The sequence below is a fragment of the Poecilia latipinna genome, unplaced genomic scaffold (genome assembly GCF_001443285.1).
Source record: "Poecilia latipinna isolate Pla-1442-1.1 unplaced genomic scaffold, P_latipinna-1.0 Scaffold707, whole genome shotgun sequence".
Lineage (NCBI taxonomy): Eukaryota > Metazoa > Chordata > Actinopteri > Cyprinodontiformes > Poeciliidae > Poecilia > Poecilia latipinna.
In genome coordinates, this window is record NW_015113323.1 from 141,570 (window position 1) to 164,524 (window position 22,955).

The 22,955-nt window shown below is 36.1% G+C and overlaps 2 protein-coding genes across 3 annotated transcripts in view; one reads left to right on the top strand and one right to left on the bottom strand.

The window, feature by feature from the left end:
- Positions 1-3,346, bottom strand: part of nagpa (N-acetylglucosamine-1-phosphodiester alpha-N-acetylglucosaminidase) — a 17,159-nt gene extending 13,813 nt beyond the window's left edge. The window contains exons 1-3 of the mRNA XM_015045085.1: positions 3,167-3,346; positions 856-1,061; positions 508-775 (exon numbers count right to left, since the gene is read on the bottom strand). Coding sequence (XP_014900571.1) covers positions 508-775; positions 856-1,061; positions 3,167-3,249 — 557 coding nt within the window. The 5' untranslated portion in view covers positions 3,250-3,346. The remainder of the gene's footprint in view (positions 1-507; positions 776-855; positions 1,062-3,166) is intronic.
- ndufaf6 (NADH:ubiquinone oxidoreductase complex assembly factor 6) lies at positions 2,712-21,879 on the top strand. Of its 2 annotated transcripts, none has more exons than XM_015045087.1 (9): positions 2,712-2,781; positions 5,770-5,869; positions 6,042-6,164; positions 6,250-6,306; positions 7,039-7,141; positions 7,643-7,776; positions 13,711-13,812; positions 17,950-18,006; positions 21,186-21,879. In XM_015045087.1, coding segments are annotated over exons 1-9 (807 nt in total). In that variant the 5' UTR covers positions 2,712-2,779; the 3' UTR covers positions 21,315-21,879. The 2 variants fall into 2 exon arrangements, with proteins under 2 accessions (XP_014900573.1, XP_014900572.1); XM_015045086.1 differs by lacking the exon at positions 2,712-2,781 and adding an exon at positions 4,003-4,221.
- Positions 21,880-22,955: the final 1,076 nt, after the last annotated feature.

The following is a 22,955-nucleotide window of genomic DNA, read 5'->3' on the forward strand; positions in this document are numbered from 1 at the left end:
TTCTTCCATAAGGTTTGGGAACCTTGCTAGCAGATGATTAGCATTTCAAAACCTCAAATAATACCTGAACTTTGACCCCAAATCACAGAAGATTTGAAAAGAGGTCCAAACCACCTCTTACATCCATCATAATCAGCAACGATCACATCAGAGTGACTGTCAATGAAAGACTTATGAATTATTCAGTCAAAATGTTAATTTTAATTGAATTGGAAAGACAAGAACTAAAGGCTCAGACTAAAAGTTCAAACTGGAGACAAAAAATCTTTTAATTGAACACGGGACAGCCATCAGACCCACAACAGCACAAAAAACAAAAGTGAATCATCTTGGTTAGTTAAAGCTTTAGTTTATGCACTATATGTGCACACTAATAAAACCAGGGTTTTAATACTTTCAGCTCACCTTTACTGAAAATAAATCAATCCTAAAATAAACCGCAAGGTTTTATCTGGCTTGCTTCAGGCAATGCCTTAAAAGAAAAACAATGACTTCTTGTTTTCTTACCCAAACACCAGGGTGCCATCCCTCCTTATTCCAAACTGGGCGTTTTGCACCCCTTTGCTGTCCTGCACCAGCCTGCCGCTGCTCACCACGTTCCCCAGACACTCGCTTGACTTTGTCTTGAAGAATCCACCATTTTGGGCGTAAAGGCACCCTGCAGCTTTAGCCGTGTCCTCCACAGACACCCTGCGCTTCATTTCGCAGCCACCCGGCCCTCCTGGTTCCAACACAGACACCATCTTCAGCGGGTCGTGGACCACAGTCATGTGACCTGGAAACAGAAATCCAGCAAAATAAGTTGAATAGTTTTAGTTTTGGATTTTTTTTTTTAATTATGCCACTCTTACTTACCAAGAACCCATCTGGTGCCTTTCTCCACATCCGTCACAAACACCTTGGACTCAGCAACGGGCTGACTGCTTCGGCCGTGGGAGGTATAGCTCTCATAGGTGGCGTTGTCATAAATGAGGGCCTGACAGTCCCGGACGTGGCGGTGAGAGTGGGTGGGGCCGTGACCCTGTGTGTAAGGCTGCAGGAGGTCATCGTCCAGAGAGCGTCTGTAAAGTGCATGGTTTATTTAGAAGAGAGCTAAAGAGAGAAACAGGTGACAATTGGATTTATTTCCCATGTAAAATATATCAGACAAGGGGCTAACTCCTCCAGCTTTAAATAATAATATAAATGTTGAATCTACTTATGAATTCTATGTTTTCAGAGATGAATTTCAGGTGTAAAATGGTTGCTGCAGAAATCTGCTTCGTCACATGAAGGAATGTGTTTTCACAAAGAACTATATTTTTTTCCCTCAGTATTATTTTATATTTATAGTTGGTGATCAAGTCTTCCAATCTTTCAATAACACATAATTATCAAGTGATATTTTCAATATATTTAAATATTTTTCTAAAACATTACAGGCCACTGGATGAACGACTGGCCTTGCCCCCAACCCCCGATCTTAGCAAGTTTTCTGGGGGAAATGTTGCAATTGTTGCATCTTCTTGTTCCTGATACAAGTTCCCTGAAATAATTGCTTTTTTTCAGTTGAAGTCCACTTCTTTTTTATGTATTGCTCTCACTTATATTCCAGAGGAGATACGATCCCTTTGCTTCTAGCCTAAAATATTCATTCTGTCTCTGTTTTGGATTGATAACTATTTGAGGGTTTTTGTCTGTTAACAGGGTTTCTGAATTTTTAAAAGTTTAATTTCATACTTTTAAGACCTTATTAGGATCAATATGTGATCAATTTGAGATCTGCATAAACAAATTAAATGTTATTTTATTTACATTATTTCTTCTTAATTACTTGTTAACATTTAATTTAATCAAGAGTTTCAGCCAATTACATTACTTTCAACTAAAAATGGCATTTTTGAACTCTGGCATCTGGTTCTACTTCTTTACATCCTTTTTCTTGCTAAATAATCACATTTCAGGTTCGTATAAAATAATATAAGAAAAAAAAACATTTTATTCGAATTGAACTCTGACCAGCTTCCGCATAGCATGATGCTGCTACTGTTTCACAGTATGGATGCTGCGTTCAGGCTTTATGTCTCATCTGACCAGAGCGTCGTGTTTCACATGCTAGCTGTGTCTCTCACATGGCTTTTGGTAAACCAAAAAGGCCATTTTTGCAGCATGCACTACTGATAGTGTCAAAAGATTCTCTGATGTTTTGGCAAGTTTGAAGTTGTGCTTACCCTTTTCTTTTCTTTTTTTTATCTAGTCCTTAATAAAAATACTGAAAATTTTATATTTCTGACATTTTTGTTTTCTTCCTTGCTTTTCGTGATGATGTTTATTAACTACTCCCATTAAAAGATCCCTAAGGAAGATACATAACTGCTGAATTAATACATTAAATGACATTAATTTACATACAGGTGGACTTACCTGTATGAGCAATTGGTTGTAATGGATTTTATTTAGAGGTAACAGAAATAAAAGGGGGCCTATGCTCACTACATTTCCTAGTTATGTATTTATAAAATGTTCTGCAAACCATTTTCTTTCTACTTCTAAGTTATGTAACCAATTTCAATATCACATAAAATTAAATTAAAATAGAGTAAACAAATGTACTATTGACACTATCTAAGCTTGTGTAAATTTATGATTTGAATCGTGTTAGATCTGGTCGAATAGCACCACCTTGTGGTTAAAACATGCAGCTAGGAAAACATTTCGGCAGAAAGTGTCAGCTTCCTTAAAACGTGACGTCCCACCTTGTGACTTGAAGTTGTGTCATGCAAGTAATATCTGTAGTTTTATGTATATAAAACCCTAATAAAACCAAACATTGTGCTTGTTTTAGACAGCTTTTAAAAGGTTTTTTACATTTGTCACGTTAGACTAAATGCCTTGCTGTGTATGAGCTTAATGATTTACTGTGAATTCAACATTTCAAATAAGAGTTAAAAACGAGAAACTTATCAAACAACTGTTGAGCAAAGTTAGGGTTAGTTTTCCTTTTTTTGGTTTGGTGGTGTTTACACTAACACACGGTGTTAATTTAGAAATATCTTTGCCAAAAATATTTAAAGTAAGCACACGTCACTTCAATAGGGTCAAAGTAGACATAGTTCTGTCAACGGACACTGCTAACGACAGCTAACAGGCTAACGGTTTAGGCTCTAAAACACACCAGCGGTCTTACCGAGTGTTTCTGGACTCGGATGCCCGGATGCAGAACCACAACAGCAGCCACGAATAACAGAATTTCACCCACTCTGCTGCCATATGGCGGAAAACTACCCTGTCAAACTAGGCTCTCCTGTTGAAGCCCACATCGTCGTACTGGTAAAGCACAACGTAAAGACAAAAATTGTGGTGCACACTTCCGTTAACTGTGCAAAAATAAAAGCCACACTAAGGGTTTGGCAAATCACGTCTTCTTGTACAACTAAATATCTAAACATCCACTTATGCATGTTAATTATTGCCTCATTTGAGTCTAACATTAAGAATATAAAATAACATCTCAACATATCTTAATCAAAGAGAGAGAATTAAAATTATATTAATCTAAAAATTTATTGTGGCTTTATTATCGTCTAATTTCCGGTCATGTGTCAGCAAGCTTTATTCAAGTCTTTGGTTTTTATTGTTTAGTTGCAAAGTTGTGCATATATCACAAAATTATGTAATTATATCACCAATCCGTGATATATTTTTTTAAAAGTAAGAGCAAACTTTAGCACATTTTCTGTAAGAATCTTTCAAATTTCAAGTAAATTTCTGCCGGATAATCATCGGAACGTTTTAATGTAACACCGGAGAGGACCTGCTCCATTCATGTAAATTGGAAAAAAAGTTTTATCCTGTCGGGTTAGATAAAAATAAAAAAAATAGGAAAAGAGTATCATTTAACGTTATATATTAATTCATTAAATCAATTAAACTTCCCAAAAATGTATATTTATTGATTATAAAATACATCGACATCAACACAAAATTAAATTAGAAGTTCGAACATCATATTTACGAGGTACAGAGAACGCAACACTAGGTGAAGGGGAACATGGCAGTCGGCGTCAGTGTTCATCATGGATTATTTAGCAGAAAAACATCGCTAATTTACAGTATTCCCAGAAAGATAGCACTGAACGGGGTTTGTATTCAAAGAGCGGCTGAAATACAAAGTGTGAGAGCGTCAACAAACACAGCAGGGGAGAATCAGCACAGTGAGAAATACTGCCTGAACCTGGTCAGGTGGGTCAGTTCTGCTAACAGGCATGATGAATGTTGTTTCTAAACACATTCATCAACTGTGTTTACAGCAGTAAACAGTTAAAATAGCAGATTTTTTTTTAGATGTTGTAATTATTTTTAAAGGGATGACAAGACAGTTTAGTCCGAATTTAGTGGGCTTAATTATGGATTTCTTCATTTCGATTTCTGCTAAATAATAAGACAACGCGCTAATTATGTGCTTATTTAAGTATTTAGATGTTGTCTCCAGATTGAGATTGTTTGAATTTGCTCTTGTAATCGGCTTACGCTACCCAGTTAAGCTAACAGTCATGTTTTTGAACTGTACCCGGAGAGAACCCAGGCATGTCCACGGAGAACATGCAGAAACCCCCCACAACTTTCTTGCTGCAAGGCAACAGCGCTACCAACAACAGCACCACTGTGCAGCCCTATAGAATTATCGGNAACACTTTACTGTTTAAACTTTACCTTTAATAACATAAAGTTACCTAATTTTTAAAGTGAAATCAGTAATACTTTTATAACAAATTTATATCAGTAATGATTTCTTGGTCAATGTCAAGTTGTCATATCAAAGACATTTTGAATAATGTCAACTTTGTATTAAAAGTGTCATAATTTACCGAGTGACGCTTTATGACAACAGTCATAAATATTCATGAAGGCTTATTCATGTTCATGACAGGTGTTATGTCATGTTTATGACAGTGTCATGACCGTTTTATTCACCCCCCTTCAAATAAAGTGTTACCGAATTATCCATTAAAATTAAATAAAGAAATACTAATTTTTTTTCCTCATTTTATCATCGTGGAACCACCATTTTTAGTGTAACGTAATAAGATTTTATGTGGTAAACCCAAAGTGTTTTTATTTATTTATTTAATTACTTATTTATTTTTCATTATTATTATTTTTTAAATGTATGTTGTGCATTTGGATCCAGCCTCTCCACTGCATGATGCTCACACCACTATTGGTCACTGTATGCATAATGTTTTCAGGGCGATGTTCTGTGTTATTCTTTTTATGAAAACCATTAAATATTTTCCTGCACAGCCATGAGCTCTGTTGTGTTGTTCTGTCACTTAAAATCTCAAAAATTGCTGTTAAGTTTGAGGCTAGTGGGGCAAAATGTGAAAAGGGTTCAGGAGTAGGTTAAGTTTTGCTGGGTATATATGTTTTTTTTGTTTTTGCTTTTTTTTTTTTTTTTAAATCGACATAATCATAAATTAAAACAATGTAGTTTGTCAATGTGATATATGTATATATTTGTAAGTCCTGAAACTTTCTAAAACTGTATGTAATAAGTTATTTAAAATCTAAAAAGGGCTTTTATTGCTAATTTAGTCTTTTAACTGTGTCTTAATTTCTATTCTTGCACTTTTAGAAGATTTTATTTTCATAAATTAAATTTTTTCTTGCTTGTGTTATTATTTTTCTTCCATTTTTTTTCATGTAACTTGCTGCAGTTATAACAGAATTTGCTTCACACTGACTTTAAAGTTCCTCCTGAATCTTAAATCTCTTTTTGCTCCTCCTCAGGTCCAGAGACTATGAGGGCTTCTTGTCGTGTCTCCTCCTCCCAGAGGAGGCGCGGCGCTCCTCTCTGGCTCTGAGAGCCTTTAATGTGGAGCTGGCACAGGCAGGTATTCCTCCATAAAGCTGAAAGGGAGATTGTTTTTTATATTCAGGTCAAAACTGATTGTCAAATTAATGCTAGGTGTATGGAAAAGTAGATAGAAGTGTCTGATACCAGAAGTTCTTTTAAACTAATGAGTTCAGTGTTGGACTCCCTGTTTTTCCGTCTTCACTAGGTGAAGGACTCCGTTTCCCAGAAGACCATTGGTCTGATGCGAATGCAGTTCTGGAAGACAGCTATAGAGGAGATCTATAGAGATGACCCTCCGAACCAGCCAGTCAGCACTGAGCTGTGGAAGGTAAATGTCATTACAAAAAATTTTGAAGCGACACATTTTCAAGCATTTAGGGTTCAATAATCTCTATATGTACTTTTCTTTGTAGGCAGTGAAGACGCATGGTCTTACAAAAAGATGGCTGATGAGGATTGTTACAGAAAGGGTAAGAAAGAAAGTTAAAACATTAGCATTTAGCATGTCCAGTGGGTATCATTGTGCTAGTTCAGATAGTGGTGAGTAATTACTGTCAGTACAGTGAATCAATTCCTGTCCTTTGGCTTTTCTGGGAACCAAAGGATGAAGAACTCTGAGCAGAAATGCTTCCAAGTTCTGAGACCACAGTTTTATTTTGGATAAAAGAAAGTCAGTGTACCTATGGTTACAGTTCTTTTTTGTAGACTTTTGTTTGTTTCTTTTTGTTGACAGATTTCATATTTTAATAGTTATTTTCTATGGTTTTTAATTCTATGCAGTTGCAAAGAGTTTTACTCAGATTTTTTTTTTTTTTTATTTCAGACAGTTATGATGTCAGTCCGTGGCTGCTAACTAGCATTTTAAAAGTTCAAATAACCTCTGAGATTTGAACTACAGCTCCAAATCCCAGAGGATGCAGAGCAGAGATGTTTTTTTTTTCCAAAAAGTAATTAAATTATTTACTTTTTTGCATTTTTAATGTACTTATAATATTGTGTAAAAAGGCTTAAATGGTTAAATGAAAAATCTACAGAATGTGCCAATTTTATATACAAATATTCAATAAATTATCAGAGTAATCAATTACTAAAATAATTGTTACTTGCAGCCCTAGTTAATAATTGATTATACTCATTAATAAATGATGTTTCTTTTTCTTAGTGCTGAAAGTGAAACTCATTGAGTCTCTCTGTTTGACCAGGAAAAGGATCTGGATGACAGAGCCTACAGGAACCTACAGGAGCTTGAGAAGTATTCAGAGAACACACAGTCTTCACTATTATACCTGCTGCTGGAATGTTTAGGTATGTATTGGTGAGAAATGATGCTGAACGTTTGACATGTTGCTGCATTTTTAACATCAACTTTCCTTAGTGCTCCTTTCTTATGTTGCTTTTTTCTTACACAAGTCTCATAGTTGCTGAAATAAAAAAAAAAGTATTTTTTCCCTCAGACAGCAGCATTGGTCTCTTTTCTGACCTTTTCCCCTTTGGCAGAATCATTGCATCGTTTAACTCACCAGTTTAGTTGGCTGTCTTCCTGTTTCCTCATTAGTGAATACAGGAGTGACATCAGGGTGAAGCAGCTTCTCATTCCAGCGACCACTCATGTCTACTGTGGGTTTAAAAATAGCAGCAACTCCATTAGTAAGGTCATGATCACCCCTCTGTCTGGTCTAAGGATGGACAGGAAAAACCTCAGACATCGTCACTGCAAACAGCTTCTGTTTATTAAAACACTTGCAAACTTTGCAAGATTTCTCAGAAAGTAGGATTTTGTTGCTGAGATTTTTTTTCTGTTTGCAGGAGTGAAAAATGTCCATGCAGATCATGCAGCAAGTCACATAGGAAAAGCTCAGGGAATCGCCACGTGTCTCAGAGCCACTCCTTACAACAGCAGCCGGAGGAAAGTCTACCTGCCCATGGATATATGCATGCTGGTGAGTTGCTTCTGTTCAGCCTTATGAAAGCAATATCTGAGGCTTCTGCAGTTCAGATATTGATCCCACATCAGTGTCAGCACTGTCTGCATGTCCTTTCCAAAATGTCTCCAAATTAACACAAAGCTGGACAGGTTTCCATCTTGAAGCGGAGAAGAAACATAGGAAGTGCAGAAAGGTAGGAAAAACATAGATAATTAACTTAGATAATTGGTAAATATCAATTATTGGTCATAACCACAATTTTATCATCAAATTTCTGTATTGACCCAAATTTTCGTATATCAGTTCATCCCACAACCGGAAAAGAGTGAGTGAAGAAATGGTTGCAGAGACCTTGGTTGGAGAAGTTTGGAGAAATATGCTACCATCATGCAAATGTTTGTACCTTAGAGATCTGCAGACATTTCATTAAGTTAATGCAGAACTTCTCCTATCTTCTTCTACCTGACTTGAACTGCAAAATAAAAATATGGTGACAAGGTTTATATACATATTAGGAGGTGCACTGATAAATCCCTCACTGATAAATCACACCCGATTTCCTTAATTTTGGGTGATGTCACCATATTATTGCAAACTTAGCAAATTTGTTGCTATTTTTATTTTATATTCAGAGACTTTTCAGACAAAAAAAATCTGAATTGGCGCTCATCTCTTACAGGAGTTTCAGCTCATTTAAAGAGAGAAACTCCACGCAAAATTCCCATCATTGGTTTGTAACTTCTATGCTTCCCTGCTCCAAAACACCTGAATCAAATGTCTGAATTCCCTCATCAGCAGTTATTTGGTTCTTCAGATTCCTGGTAATGATTGATGCATCTAAAAGTTGGACACCCTTGATATAAATAATCTGTGGAGCAAAGGCCCCTTATGCCTCTGCTTTGACAGAAGCAGGAGAGGAAAGGGGGAAATCAAGGGGAGGAAATGTTACTCTGCAGCTGTTTGGCAAACATGAGAGCATTGGATTGAAATTATTGTGGAAAATAATGCCACAAACATTTTCCAACCTTGTCTGGGCTTTCAGCCCAGCGTGAAGACCAACTGCTGCTGCTAGAAGAGCCGACGGGGGGAACCAGGGCTGCTGTTTGAAGCATGCAAGCTCTGCCCTTAAAAAATCCTCTGATGCAAAGATGATGCTTCTGACCCCAGGCTTTCTACCCGCATTCCTCACCACTTCCAGAAGAGGGAGCTGGAGGTGTGCTTAAACACCCTGCAACACCCAACTATCTACAGCATAAAGTAAAACAAGAGCAAATGTAATATTTCTTCATTAAAAGATATGAGTTATATGTCCAGGATGCAGAAGGCAGATAACAGATGGAATATTTCTCTAGTAACACTTGACAGATTAAACTTAACAGGAAAAAAACAGAGGAGAGACAGACGAGTTGAGGGGGGAATAAGGAAAAATCAGCAGCATGACGAGTCACACTCATTTAAACACATTCATCAAAACGTCCCAATCCGGCTGCTTACATCAAGAATCTTTTAGTTTTTCTGTTCTTCTCACAGTTAATTTTGCTTTAACACGTAAAACTGACACACAAGACATTTAATGGCGTCATTATTTGATGGAGTTTTACTTGGGCCATTGCTGTAAATGAATAGCATGTCTTAATAATCTTTATTTCTGACCTATTTTTATGCTTGTAGAAAAGCTGAACTAAAAAACCCAAACACTTGTAGCATTTTAATCTGTAGATAAAAGTTCTCAGACAGTGTTTGTGTAATTAGGTCATTAAAAAGACGTTATTGCAAGCTGAGGAGATCAAACTATTCGATTAATGTGTGTTGGACTTCCAGGTTGGTCTACTCCACCTCAACCAAAGATCCCCTGGATAAATAATTTAATGGAGGGAGAATTTTGGCTTCCACTGAATATTTATGTGTCCCATATTCCATGCAGATAATAATTACTCAGCTTGTTTATATGTATAAGCTCACTTTGTAAAAAACACCACAGCAAATCTTTTAACTCACCGTTTCCATCTTAAGTCACTTCACAATCCCATCACTCTTGGTTCTGACTCCACATCCAGATTTCCTTGTAGTAGGTAATGCTCCTCTATGGGCCGTTGCTATTAGTTGTTCTTTGTTTTTATTAGCTTTCTTCATCTTGTTATGGTTTTGTGATATTGCTGTCAGCTTGCATTGCTGAATAAACTAAAAGTGATCCATAAACGGCTCATTATTTCCCTTAACAGTGCTCTCCTGTGTGATTTCTACGTTCGTCTTCATGCGGGTCGCTTTGGGATCGTAAAGCGTTGGCACAGTAATCTGATTGTTGTTGCACTTAATTATTTAGAAACCTTGAGATACTGCTGTAGAATCTAACCCTGCTTTAAACCTCACCACAACTGTCTGTGGTATTTATAGACATCTCAGTATTAGTCACATACACATTTTGAGGTTCTTTTAATAATTTAAAGGGCTCTAGCTGTCTGACTATTACCACAACATCATACATTTATGTATTATATGGTGCAAACTAAAAAGTTTTTGGTTTAAGAGTGTAAACTAACATTTCCTGAGTTATACTTCAGACCTTTTAAACACTGATTCACGATCTGTGGGAAAGCAGCAGCTTGAGCCAATTTGCTGCTTGGTTTGTCCCTTCCTGACGTGTCTGATGGGAGCTGCAGGTGTGAAATGAGGCACATCAAGTCTCCATAAAAATGTAGCTCTCAGTCGGGGCAATGTTGGCCGTATGCCGTTATCCCATTTCATACCTCAGACAATACTGGAGCTAAAAACTGTCTCTCTGGTAAAAGCCGATGTATAACATCTCTGGTTTTAAGAGCTCTGTCTTTTTTATTGCAGGTTTTCCTGGAAATGCCATTCTACTTGCACTGATGAATCTAAGCTTTCACTGAAAGTTGTGTCGGCAATTATTTGACACTTTATCTACTAACTTTGTTATAATACACCGTCACTATACTTCTGTTGCTCTATTTAAGTCTGTTGTATTCAAAAGAAGCAAAATATGGGACTCAACCATGAGCTAGGACCACAGCTATTTTATTTAAAGGCAAATCAAATATAACTGTGCATTTATTGAGGTTTAATGTTTGTCAGAACCACCAAATGGTTCAAAGCGAGGGCAATGGTGCTTTCTAATAGCTTTGCAGTCCCCGAAATGATTTCTTTCCTTTATTTCTGGTCTGAAATGTTGGTCTTTTATCCTTTCATTTATAATATTTTTCTTCTTTTCAATACCCTTTATTACCTGCATCAATTTTTCTCATCATCTCTCAGTAATCTGGAGCTGAGTCACCTCCTCGGCAAATGTACTGCATGTAAGCGGGAAGGGAGGAATGGTTCTTGGAACGAAAATCGCTCTGTTATTTTGATCCTTTCAAAGATGAAGTCAGATCTCCTCACTAAGGTGCTGAGAAATGATGAAAATCTGAATTATTAAACATAATAATGTATTGTCAGTAAATATATTTCTAATGAGCTTATCAACATGGAAATGACAATCAAGTTCATTAGTTCATAAGTTATGTTTGATAAAGCGAAAACACTCATTGAAGAAGTATTGAAAATGTTTAGTCAAATGTATTTTAATACTTTGTGAGAAAACTGTTTTCATCGATATAGAGACATATCATCTGCTTTGATGAAGTGTCATCCATTAATATTTGCTCTCATCAAAAAGACTACAATCTATAATCTCCCAGGATTTGACTGACTTTAACTGGCTTTTTCTTCAGCAGTGGAGTCTTGTGCAGTGAGTGTGCTTATAGGAAACAGTATTTGACTGAATTATTTAACGTCTTCATAGAAAAGTTGTAACTGGTAGTTCCTTTCTAAAGCTCCTTGCAGCGGTCCTTTACTTTTGTACAGGTCTTCTGATAATTGTTGCTCCTCTGTCAGAAATCACCTGGTCAAAAAGTTTAAATATATTCTCCAAGATTATTACCCCAATGGTGCTTACTGATAAATAAAAATGTCTTCAACCAATGTATGTTTTCTAACAAAGCTCTAAAGAGAACAATTTTCCTTTTTACAGGCCATCAATTGGAACTAAACCTGCTTTCTAAATACTGATAGATTTCAGCTGGTTTTTTTGCTTTTTTCCTTTTTTTTTTTTTTTTTTTTTTTTTTTTTTTGCTGCGCCCTTCCACCTCAGCAAATAATTTATGGACTTAGTCATACTGATTTCTTTGCATGTGTATTATTTAGGATGTAATGTCAGTGGCCTCATTAAAAATGGATTCACTGAGGAAAATGTTGATGTGTTGAATACTTATTTTCTCCACTGCAGGATTTGTGGCTCTTAATTTCTTCTCAGCATCTTATGTGAAGTGAAAATATCTGTATTCAATAATGCACTTAGTTATCTTATCAATCTTTATTTTGTTATTTTTTCTTGAAACACAATGTTTGATTGTCTCTGAATTCTCGAGGATGAAATGTTGAAATAGTTAATTTGTCCATTTGAAGTTATGAATTCAGAGACATTTCTTTTGCATTTAATGTCTTCAAATGGAAGGAAAGTCTATCGAAGAAGTTCTTAGTAGAATTTAATTTCTTTCAACAATTAAAAGTAAAAATATTTATGTAAATATTGCATATAAATCATAAATCTGAAGGTGATATCTGATCCAAATACTTTCTTTCTTTCCTCTGCAGCACTTGTATAGAAATGTTCCAGCTTGCTAGAATATGCAGAAACATTTTCAGGCACTTACTTTGAAATATTCGTCCATATTTTTTGTCTTGTCATTGTCAGTCTTTGATGCAAGGTGCATTTTCAGACAGACACTTTTATAAGTCATCTTTCTGTATAAAGATTCCTTCTACTTTGACCAGATTCTCAGGATGTCTTTCATGAGCTGCTTCTCTGAGTCTTATCTGCAGATTTTTGAAGATTTTGGCTCAGAGAGCTGAGAAGATAAAACTGTGAGCTGTTATCACTGCAGGTGTGCTGAAGGTCACGAAACGGTTCCTGTGCTTCTGGCTGCTTCATAAAACTGAAAGGACTTTTCATTCATGTCCAAACTTCAAAATATTTGACGGGTTCTTCTCAGAAAATTGAGGGGTTTTTTTTCTTAGAACATTTTTAGTGAAAACAAAACACTTAACATGTTAGATTTAAGATTCAGAAAAAAGTTTTGAAAGTTTAGTTTTACATGTTTCCCCTAAGTCCTCCAGATGAAACTTTACTGTTCAATGTTCCTCCCCATCCTACTTCCATTTCATACCCATAAACAAACGTTTTCTCACCTTTTGTCTTGACTATTCTAATATGCCACATTTAGCATATTTCACATTTTACCACTTTAGTTTTTTAATATATTAAAAATACATATAAGCTTTTCTATTCCTTTTTAAGTAAGAAAATAAACATTCCTGTAGTGAATGCTTGATTGTTTGTAGCAAATGATGCATCGGCAGTTAGCACATACTTCTAACATTAACATGAGAAAATCTTAGTCTTTTCTGCTTGACTTAACATCATTCACTGTGCAGTTCATATGTTTATTTTATTTTTTTTTTAGTTTAAGCAATTAATATTGGGATCCAATTCATTTTTTAACATTATTTAAACCTGGTGAAGCTAAAACTTCCACTTAAGGAGTTCTGGGTCAAACATATTTACAGATAGAGCATTTTTTTCTGTCTTTGCAAAATCTGTATTTTTCATAAAGTTTTGACTTAATTATGACTATGTTCACAAATTCAGACTGCAGTCTACATGCCCATGCTACATTCCTTTCCTGGGAATTATGACTATGGCTATGTTCTTCTTTTTTGGCCTTTTTTGAGTTTGTATACTCCAGTTAATGATTAATCGATTTCTAAATTAGTTGACTATTATTTCAATAATTGATTCATCCAGATTAATTGTTTCTGGATATTGACGACATTAATCTGTGATCTGGAAACAAACGCAGTGGATTCTGTTTGTTTGTTTTGCTTTTTTAGCACGGAGCGTCTCAGGAGGATTTCATCCGTGGCAGCCGGGAGAAGAACGTTCGAGATGTCGTGTTCGACATCGCCAGCCAGGCTCACGTGCACCTTGAACACGTATGTAACACGACAATCATTTTCTAATTGTTTTTGTCTCAACTTTTACACAAATCAAATTTACTGTTCTACTATCAAAAAAAGAGACTTTGAAAGAGAAATTGGCCAGGTTCGGCTTTTCTAATCCAAAACCTTAATATCTGTTCATTCAGTTGTATTGAAGGATAAACTCTGAACTGAACTAAGTCCAGCTAGAAAAATAAACTTCTTTACAAGCACATATAGTACAAGATGTTTATAGTTCTTTATAAATATCCACAATTTTACTTCTTTCTTTAGGTTTCAACAAAACTATTGCAAACAAGTGGATGGATGCATTTTCTTTAATGTAATGTTGATATCTTTGGAACGTGAAAACCCAAGTAGTGTCCTACCTTATAATAAGAAAAATAAAGCTAAAAAATATTATTGGGTACTTTAAGTAAAAAAAAAAAACTTAAAAACTCCAATAACTATATTTTAAAAAACTTTTTATTTAATCATTTCAGCCAAAGTTATTGAGTTGTTGTGGAAAGTCCATTAAACCTAGACTCCTGGACTAGAGCTATGTACTATGTCAGTTTCAAAGAGACTCGCTCATTAAAAGCCACTTTAGAAACAGTTAGCAAGGAGGGCTGTCTGACCTGGAGAGGAAAAACCTTCAACAATTAAGGAGATGTTACTGTGAAAGCTCTGTCTTCTCTGGTTTTATAGCACATCTTTGTGGTTTTTCTGGTTTATTCACCCAACATTTCTTTCAAATACTGATAATAGTAATACTAATACTAATAACCATGACACTGGCAAGAATCATAAATTATGTCTGCATGTTTTAGTAATAGCATCATTCTGGGTAATTCAAGAATTACTCGGCAGAAATCTGAACATGAAGAGTATTAAAGTCAAATCGAAAAAGGTTTCTTTTCATGAATTATCTAACCTAAATAATTTACACCACACGTATGTTTATTCCTACTTCAAATGGGTGAAATGAATGGAGGGGAAAAGAAGGATAACTATCATATACACTTGGTAGAAGAATGAATCTACACAGTTCGGCACAGATGGACGGTCAGAGAAAATGAGAGGTCCGAAACGCCAGTGGAAATGTGCAATTATCCTCTTCTCTGGTGACATTTTATGTCGGAACGGTTTAAATGCTGCAGAAACTCAACAAGGATTTTCCTTGGGAGGATCTAAATTATTTTCAACAAGGAAAATCTTAATTTGTGTCACCAATGACGTCACCATTGATTGGACGTGGATCCTTTGCTAAAGCTGTTCGTTCAGCTCGTTCACATCCACTGCACTTTAGTTTCTCTCCGCACCTTTTACGCCACTTGAACAGCAGGGATAGGTTTGGTATTTTTAAAATTAACATCACTGGTGACTCATGCTCTGGCATGCTGTGGGTTGCAGCTTGCACCTGCAACGCTGTGGATGACTCAAAATGTCCTGCGAGTATCTTCTGTTTACTATTATGTTTCTCCTAAGAGTTTGAAGCTAATTGGTTTGGGGATGTATTGGTCTCCACTTGCATGCCTTATTGATTTTTGTCCTCATGGAGATTTTTTCATTATGCAGCTGTTTAAACACTAACTATTTTAATTTTGTTTGCTCATTGTTCGCACCTAGTAGGAAATTCTGCTAGAAGCTAAATTGCATTAAATTACACTCAGAGAGAGCAATTGGGAAGTAGGAATCAAAGTGCTATTTTCCATCGGTTTACTGTTTCATTGTTTTTTGTTTTGTTTTTTAAGTTGAAATCAAATTTCAGTTTTAAGCAAATTTCCCAGGGATTTCTGTAAAGTAATATTTCATTAGACATAAAATATGTCTTCTGTTGTTGTTTTTAGCTAGCTATCTAGATACAAAAACAACAATAAAAAAAGCTAGCTTGCTACATAGTTAGCTGATTTCCCAGTCCTTGTGCTGATGTTACATTTACATCTGGTCTTTACACATTTGTCAATTGTTGCAGCAATGCACTGTTTTACTCCAGCAAGCCTGTGTGTTAGACCAGTTTGCAAACACTTCTTGGAACAGCTTGACAAACACTATTAGGACCCACAAATCCTTTGTTGAGTTGAGAATGTGCAGGAACATGTTTGAGCCACAAAAGGCCAAACCTGTAGCTGGCAGAGCTCAGGGGATTCGTTGCTAACTTCACAAATTCAGACTCCAGTCCACACGCCCACAGGTTCTTCCCTCCCTGGGAATACAAAGTAATTTCCGTTGAAAGAAAGGGCCTGGACAGGTTGTTTCACAGTTGATAGTGACTGGTGTTAAAAGAAAATCAGATTGCAGGAGAAAAAAGGGGATTTAAAAATCAACCTATATCATGTCTGTTGGAAATAATTCAGAATGAAAGAAGGGCAGTTAAGGACAAACAAGATGGAATATGAAATATTAAAATCTTTAGCCTAAATTAGGGAATACTCTCCTTTTATTAACTGTTTTTATTATATTCACATAAGCAATAAAACATGATAAAACTTAGACTAAAACTTACAAAAATGAGACGTTTGTACTAAAAAGAATGTGTTCTAATTAATTAACTGACTTAATTAGGAGTGAGCTGGCAGAGAAACCTAATTCCTGTACCCCATGTGGAGCTGATGATGAGATTTTCTTTTGCTTTTTTCCTTCTATTTGCATATTTTGCAGACTGTTTGACTTCTCACAGTGGGGAAAATCCCTAAGTACTTAATTACAATCCAACTTGGTGACCTCTATCCAGAACAATGCTTTTGCTTGGCCTGACTCCATCTTGTTAATACTTCATCAAACAAGGTCAATTATATCTAAATTAGTTTTACTTCCTGCCATGATGAATCTGATTACTGCAAATCTTCCAAAACAATGAGACAGTTGCAAGAAAGCTGTAAAAAGTTTTTTTTCAGGGTTTGCCAAAAATGAAGTAGGAGACTCGGCAAACGTATGGAAGTGTTCTGCTCAGATGAAAAAAAACAAACTTCCTGGCTAACGTGCACCTGAACGGATCATCCTCACAGTAAACCATGGAAGCAGGGAAAATATAAATGAATCCTGGAAGAAAATAAGTTGCATAATATTCCTTCTTCTTCCTGTGGTTTGGCTAAAATTTCCATTTTAGGCAGTGTTGGGCACTGCTATCTAAAAGTTAGTCATGGAAGCTAAGCTAAGGCGCTAAAGTGCTAATTTCAACCATACTGACATGCCACTTGCTCAAAAAAGTGTCTTAAAAAAGAGAATTTTAGGGAAGGAGGCAGAAACACTGTATTAACAGACTTCAAAATAAGATTATGAATATACATTTAAGCAGTGATGTTGAACTTCATCTGAAAATTTACAAGGCAGCCAAGTAAATTATCTCGTTAGAATTTATCTGAAAAAAAAAAAAAAAGTATTTAGGGGAAACTAGATGCACTAAACATTTTAGCTCCAGTAGTAGTGAAAGTGTGCCCACCACTGATTTTACATTTACTTTATCATTCTCACTCTGTCTTTCTTACTGGTCCTGTTTATGCAACTTTTTTTTTACCAACACGTCACTAATAGTGATGAATGCTGTGTGTCAAGCTGATAGTTGTTTGTTATGATGTTTTTGGCATTTAAGTGCTGTTATATTTGCCATACTGTTGTATTTTCGTACATTCAACATAAGTATTTAGGCTAAGTGATGTTTTTATTTAAAGTGTCCTAGAAAGACAATTTAGCTGTTGTTTGACAAACTGCCTGTTGCAGGTAGACAAAACACTGGTTTATTCATGCCGTTTCCATTTGTGTGTCTAAGTGATCCAAAGGTCGGTGTTGAGTGCCTGAACAAAAACAGAATCCTCTTGAAATAATCGGGTGCAAAACGAGATGGAAAACACTTTCATTCTAAGAAATAGCGTCGCAGAGCCGTTCAGATATTATTAGAAAGTCTGACTCAGTCTGTTATTACTCAAGTATCATAGCTGCACAAATGTAGTAGCAAATTCACACCATGTTTTATTAGAGATGTTAAGAATTTTTCTTTTTCAACTTTTTTAATGTTAGTGGCAGCAAATACAAATTCTATCATAAGTTGCAGCTTAGATTTCTGTGATTTTCCAATCTTTTTGAAACTTGCTTACACAGGAAAAGCAGTTGTTTTTGTTTTTTCATTTCAGTTTGTTCTGCTTTTTCCTTCAGGCCCGATCGTTTAGCGACAACGTTCCAGCAGCAGCAACCCCGGCCTTCCTTCCCACTGTAAGTCATAATATTCCCCTGCTATTCATCAAGATCTCATTTACATTTTAAAATCACTTTTTTCTCATGTCACTGATGTTTGCTTCAGTAATCACCCTGAAAGTCAGCCGTCGTATGCTGACTGCAGATCTTGTTTGTGCAGACAACCAGATTTGTTAAGGCATTGAGAATAATCCAATTTAATCTGTTTTTTTCCCCTTTTGTCTGTGGAGCTGAAACCAGAAATATTTGTACAGAGCATAAAAATATGTTTTCCTGCTGTCTCAGAAAAGCAGACTAAACATTTTCTTTTTTTCAATCAGTTAGGGTTACAAAAATAATCTCTAATTGTTTAATATTCAGGGCAAAAAGGGAGGTAAATGTTTTAAAGATTATTACTTTTAGATTAAGAAGGTTACATACACTAAGAGTATTATCCCTATAAACAACCTAAGGAAGCCAGTCAGTGCCTTCAAAATGACTTTTTAACCGTTGGCATCAGTCCGATAAATAAAACTGGATTAATATTAACAACCAGTGTTTATCTTAATCTTGTTCCTGTTTGTGTTTCATGCTTTTTAATGGTGTCATAAAAGTAGGGACATGTGTAATTTATATATTGGTAAATATCAGATATCTGCAATATGTCAGAGAGGTTTCATTTAATGAATGAGGAGTTCCCTCCGACCGAACCGAGATTTAGGTTTTTCGGCAAACCGGACGACAACTTCCCAAACGAATTGGACTTTCAGAGTTTGATTAAACCAGACCAAACAGGGCTGGTGTGAATTTGTCCTAAATGTAACTCTAACTAAGCATGAACTCAAACTCAGAGGCTGCTTTCTGCTGGTGAATAAAACATTTCTGTGGAGTCTATAATGATGATCCATCACCAATCTGCTGTAACTACGGGATGGAGCAGAAAAATGGACTCTCCCTCCTGAATGACTTTGCAGTGGACCTTCTCCAAGCAGCAAAAAGGCCCCTTCATGCATGTGTGGGAGTGTTGCTGTCTATTTGTGTTCCTGATAGCGAGCCACATGGAAAGCTGGCACAGTCTGCATTGCTTTCTTCATGTCCTGAAAATTAGATTCAGATGATCTGCATGTTTGGATCAGTGAGGCAGAATGAAGAAAAAAAAAAAAAAGGAGGACCAGTGAAGACTAGAGGACATAAATCACACCGACTCTTTCATTTCAAAACAACATGAAGAATGACAGCGTTAGACCTAGGGGTGCATATCGAAGATTTAAGAAAAACAATTTTAAAAGATGCTACGATCTGCAGAATCTTTTTGATTTAAGCATTTCTTTAAAGAACCCAGCACATTTTTTCAAATAAAATATTCTCATCTGCTGTAATGAAGCAGAAAAGCCTCCTCAAACAGTGTGCAGGTGGAATCTTGTTTCCATGTGCCCAAATAGAAAAAAAAAAAACCTTTTGAAAACACATTTCCAGCCTCTGAATTACCACCAAATTGTTCAGAGAGACACAGGGGATGGAGGAACAGACACCTGAGAGCTTTGCAGGCAGAATAAAGAATGTCCGTAACGTGTTTCTGCACAGCGCGCTCTTTGCTGGGGAGCTAAATGAAAGCTGTGCATAACATTGGGGAAAAGGATGAAGAGGAGAAAAGTAACAAGCTTTATCCTGTGGTTCTTGGGTTAAAGAAACAAAAGGAGATGGTAAAATTTCAGCTTTGAATAAGTTTCTATTTTTAAGGTGGAATCAAAATCTGCCTTAGGTTTGACATGTTTTTGTTTTTAACATTTGAAGTCCATATATTCAGATTTTCAAATAAAATGTGACGCCCCTTCCAGATGCTAACTAATCCATGTTGTTGCAGGAAAATGCATGTGTGTCTTTTATCATTAAAACACTCGCTTCTGAGCAGGAAGTGAACAGAAACGAGATTCTGCGGCCTCTGGGAAAAGCTTTTCACTGAAAAACGGTTTTTATTTTCCAGCTTTATTCATTCCTTTCATCATTTTAAGACCCCTAACCCCTGATGCAGAAAAAAAAAAACGTTTAGAAATACACTGCAATCACAGTTTGTCTGCAGGGGTCACCTTAACGAGTGGCTCTTTTCTGGTTTCTTCCTTCTATGCTTTTACATGATGATGTATGCAGTGACTGCTCAGTTGCCCTTTGATGGAAATCCGTCTGAGGCTCATCTGTCTTCACACAGAGGCTCTAGGTTTCATTCTTGGTAAATCCTGGGTGTTTTATTTCCTTTTTTCAATGGAGCTCTTCTAGAGCAATAACCCAGAGTTTTAATTCTTTTAGAGCTTTTATGATCTTCAAATTTAAAGGAATCCGTGACTAGTTGAACCTGTTGGCCTAAATGTGTTGTATTTCTTCTTTTTACCTCCAAAAATTCTAGTTTGTGATGTGTAAAAACTCATTTTTTTAAAATTATCTATCTTTATTTTATCTTTTGCCTACAGAGGTCGACATTTTTTCACCTGCTCAATGCATGCCGGGCCAATGACGCGTTGAGCTAACAGGACAGCTAAACAAATAGGATGTTTAAAGAGATAGTGAAGCATATTTAAGTCTTTGTAACAAACCCATTCTAATATATTTAAATGTTTTGGTCCTAAAACATTGTAGCTTTTTACAACATATACTCTCTATTTTGGTTAGCATTTCCAATTAGCACCAGCACAACCTTTTTGGCCAAATCTCTTCAAATTCAGTCCTTCTCATTTTTTCACTTTTGCACATAAATTTCTGTTCAGCCTAGTCTGAGCTACCGCCGCACCTAGCCTACACCATCTACCCAGGATGCATTGCAGTGTAAGCAACATGGCAACATCCATGTGACAATATTTTATTTTAATTTGTAGAAACTAGACAGCCAACAGTATTTTTACTGCTTTGTTTTTGCTTTGAAAGTAAAGTTTCCCAAATAATGTGTATTTTTCAAACGCATTGTGGAAAAAGTTTTTTAATCAAAATAAGAGTCTCAAACACAGAGACTCATTGCTTTTGAAGCTCCACAGTGATTGGTGGCCCACTGACTGCTGCTTATAGATGAAATCAAGTTGTTTTTATCTGTTTTTATACATGTACAATTTTAGTAGATCAGGTCTAAAAAGTCTAAAAAGTGCAGAAAGTTTCAGAAACTGTCATCTTTGAGGATGTGAGGCATGAATTCAAACTGAACCAGCTTGTGTTTGTTTTGCTCTGTGCTCCAGGTCGTGTTGGAGGACTATCTGCAGCGAGTCAGGAAAGCTGATTTTGATGTTTTCCACAAGAGCCTGCTGAACAGAAACCCTCTGCTGCCCTTCCAGCTGTACCTCCGTTCCTGGAAGAAGACCTACTGATTCCAGCTCTCACCTCTCCCAGTTCCACCAGTTTGCTCTAAGCAACCTGTGGGACTGGCACTCAGAGACTTTACTTACTGAGATTCTGCTCTCAGAATGCTAAACAGCACGTTAATAAAGACACACAGACTTGGTGAAATATGAGCACTGGCACTGACATCTTCACGCTCAGAGAAACTACAAACCCCAGCTGGCTGGTTCTCACTCCACCAGCTTTGTATCTGGAGTTTTTTCTTCCTAGAAAACAGATGGAGGAAAGATACGGAGCTCTAACAGAGACACACAGGGCTCTGGAGAGCAAATGCTGCAGTAATTAAATGCTTTTTATTCTCAACTGCCCTCTAGGTGACCTGATTGTCCATCATCTACATTGATTTAAAATTTTAAGACTTGATTGGATTTATATTCCTGGAAAATTGGCGCCACTTAGCTTATCTTGTTAACTATTGATCCAAAGAAACCCAACAATATGATGCCCTTATTTCTTTTACTTTTCAGATTTCATAGAAATGGTTTAGTTATGTAGCAACCTGGTGAAAAATTAGCAGTTTTTGTTAAAAAGTAGGAAAAACAAACATAAAAGCCAGCCGTTTGATGTTTTTCTAGCTGTCAAGCATTTCATCTCAATCTCATTATTTGTCTTAAAATTAATAATTTCTTCCAGTTCTCAACAAATTATCAGAAAAAGTTAGTAAAAGTGCTAAATGTAAAGTTTCAAAATGTGGGTTGTTTTTGATCTTTTGATAAAGATTATTTATCTGTTGTTGCAGTACTCAAAACATAAAAAAATAAGAGCCTGTTTCCTTTTGGGAAAACTAGTAAACATCTGTTTCCCCACATCCATAACAGACTGCAGCTTTTACACGAGACGATGCTCCTGATCTAGTCATACTCCTCAGTCTTAAACTTGTTAGTTTTCACCATCATGCAGAGTTTTTTCTAAAAGTAAAACACTCTAACATATTTAAGAGAATCTCTGCAAACCCTTTCAGGCTGCAATTGCAAAAAACAAAATAACCCAAATGTTCTGATGCCATTTTCCACCCAGATTTTGAAGATCCTGCACAAAGGAGCGACACTCAATCGAAAGAACAGAATCTCAGGATAATAAGGCAAATTATGTGAGTGCAGGCAGCGTCAAATACAAACCATTTTATTTACGAACAATACAAATTACCGCAGTGGAGCGCAGTCTGAAGTGGCCTGCTGCACAAACACACTCAGACTTGACTCACTGTGTCGCTGTTACAGTCTGTCTCACTTCAGGTAAATTGTGGATTCTGCAGCTGTTGTCAACCCAGAGGTGCTGTGGATAGAAATAAAAAACAAAACAACTACTTTATTAGTTTCAACCTGACAAAACCATAAAGAAAATGAAATCATTTTTTCTGTCTGTATGATTAAAACCCAGCAGTATATTTGAATAAATTATTGATTAAAGGTCTGATTTATTATTGTTTTTGAAGTCTTGTTTTTAATTTGTTTCAGTTTACAGATTTGCATTTGCTTCTTCTTCCCTTAATATTATAACATATACTGTATTAAGTATCATAAAATGTCTATGTATTTTATGGCGATTTTGTCTGATAGACCAGGGGTGTCAAACTCAATTTCACCGAGGGCCACTTCAGCATATTGGCC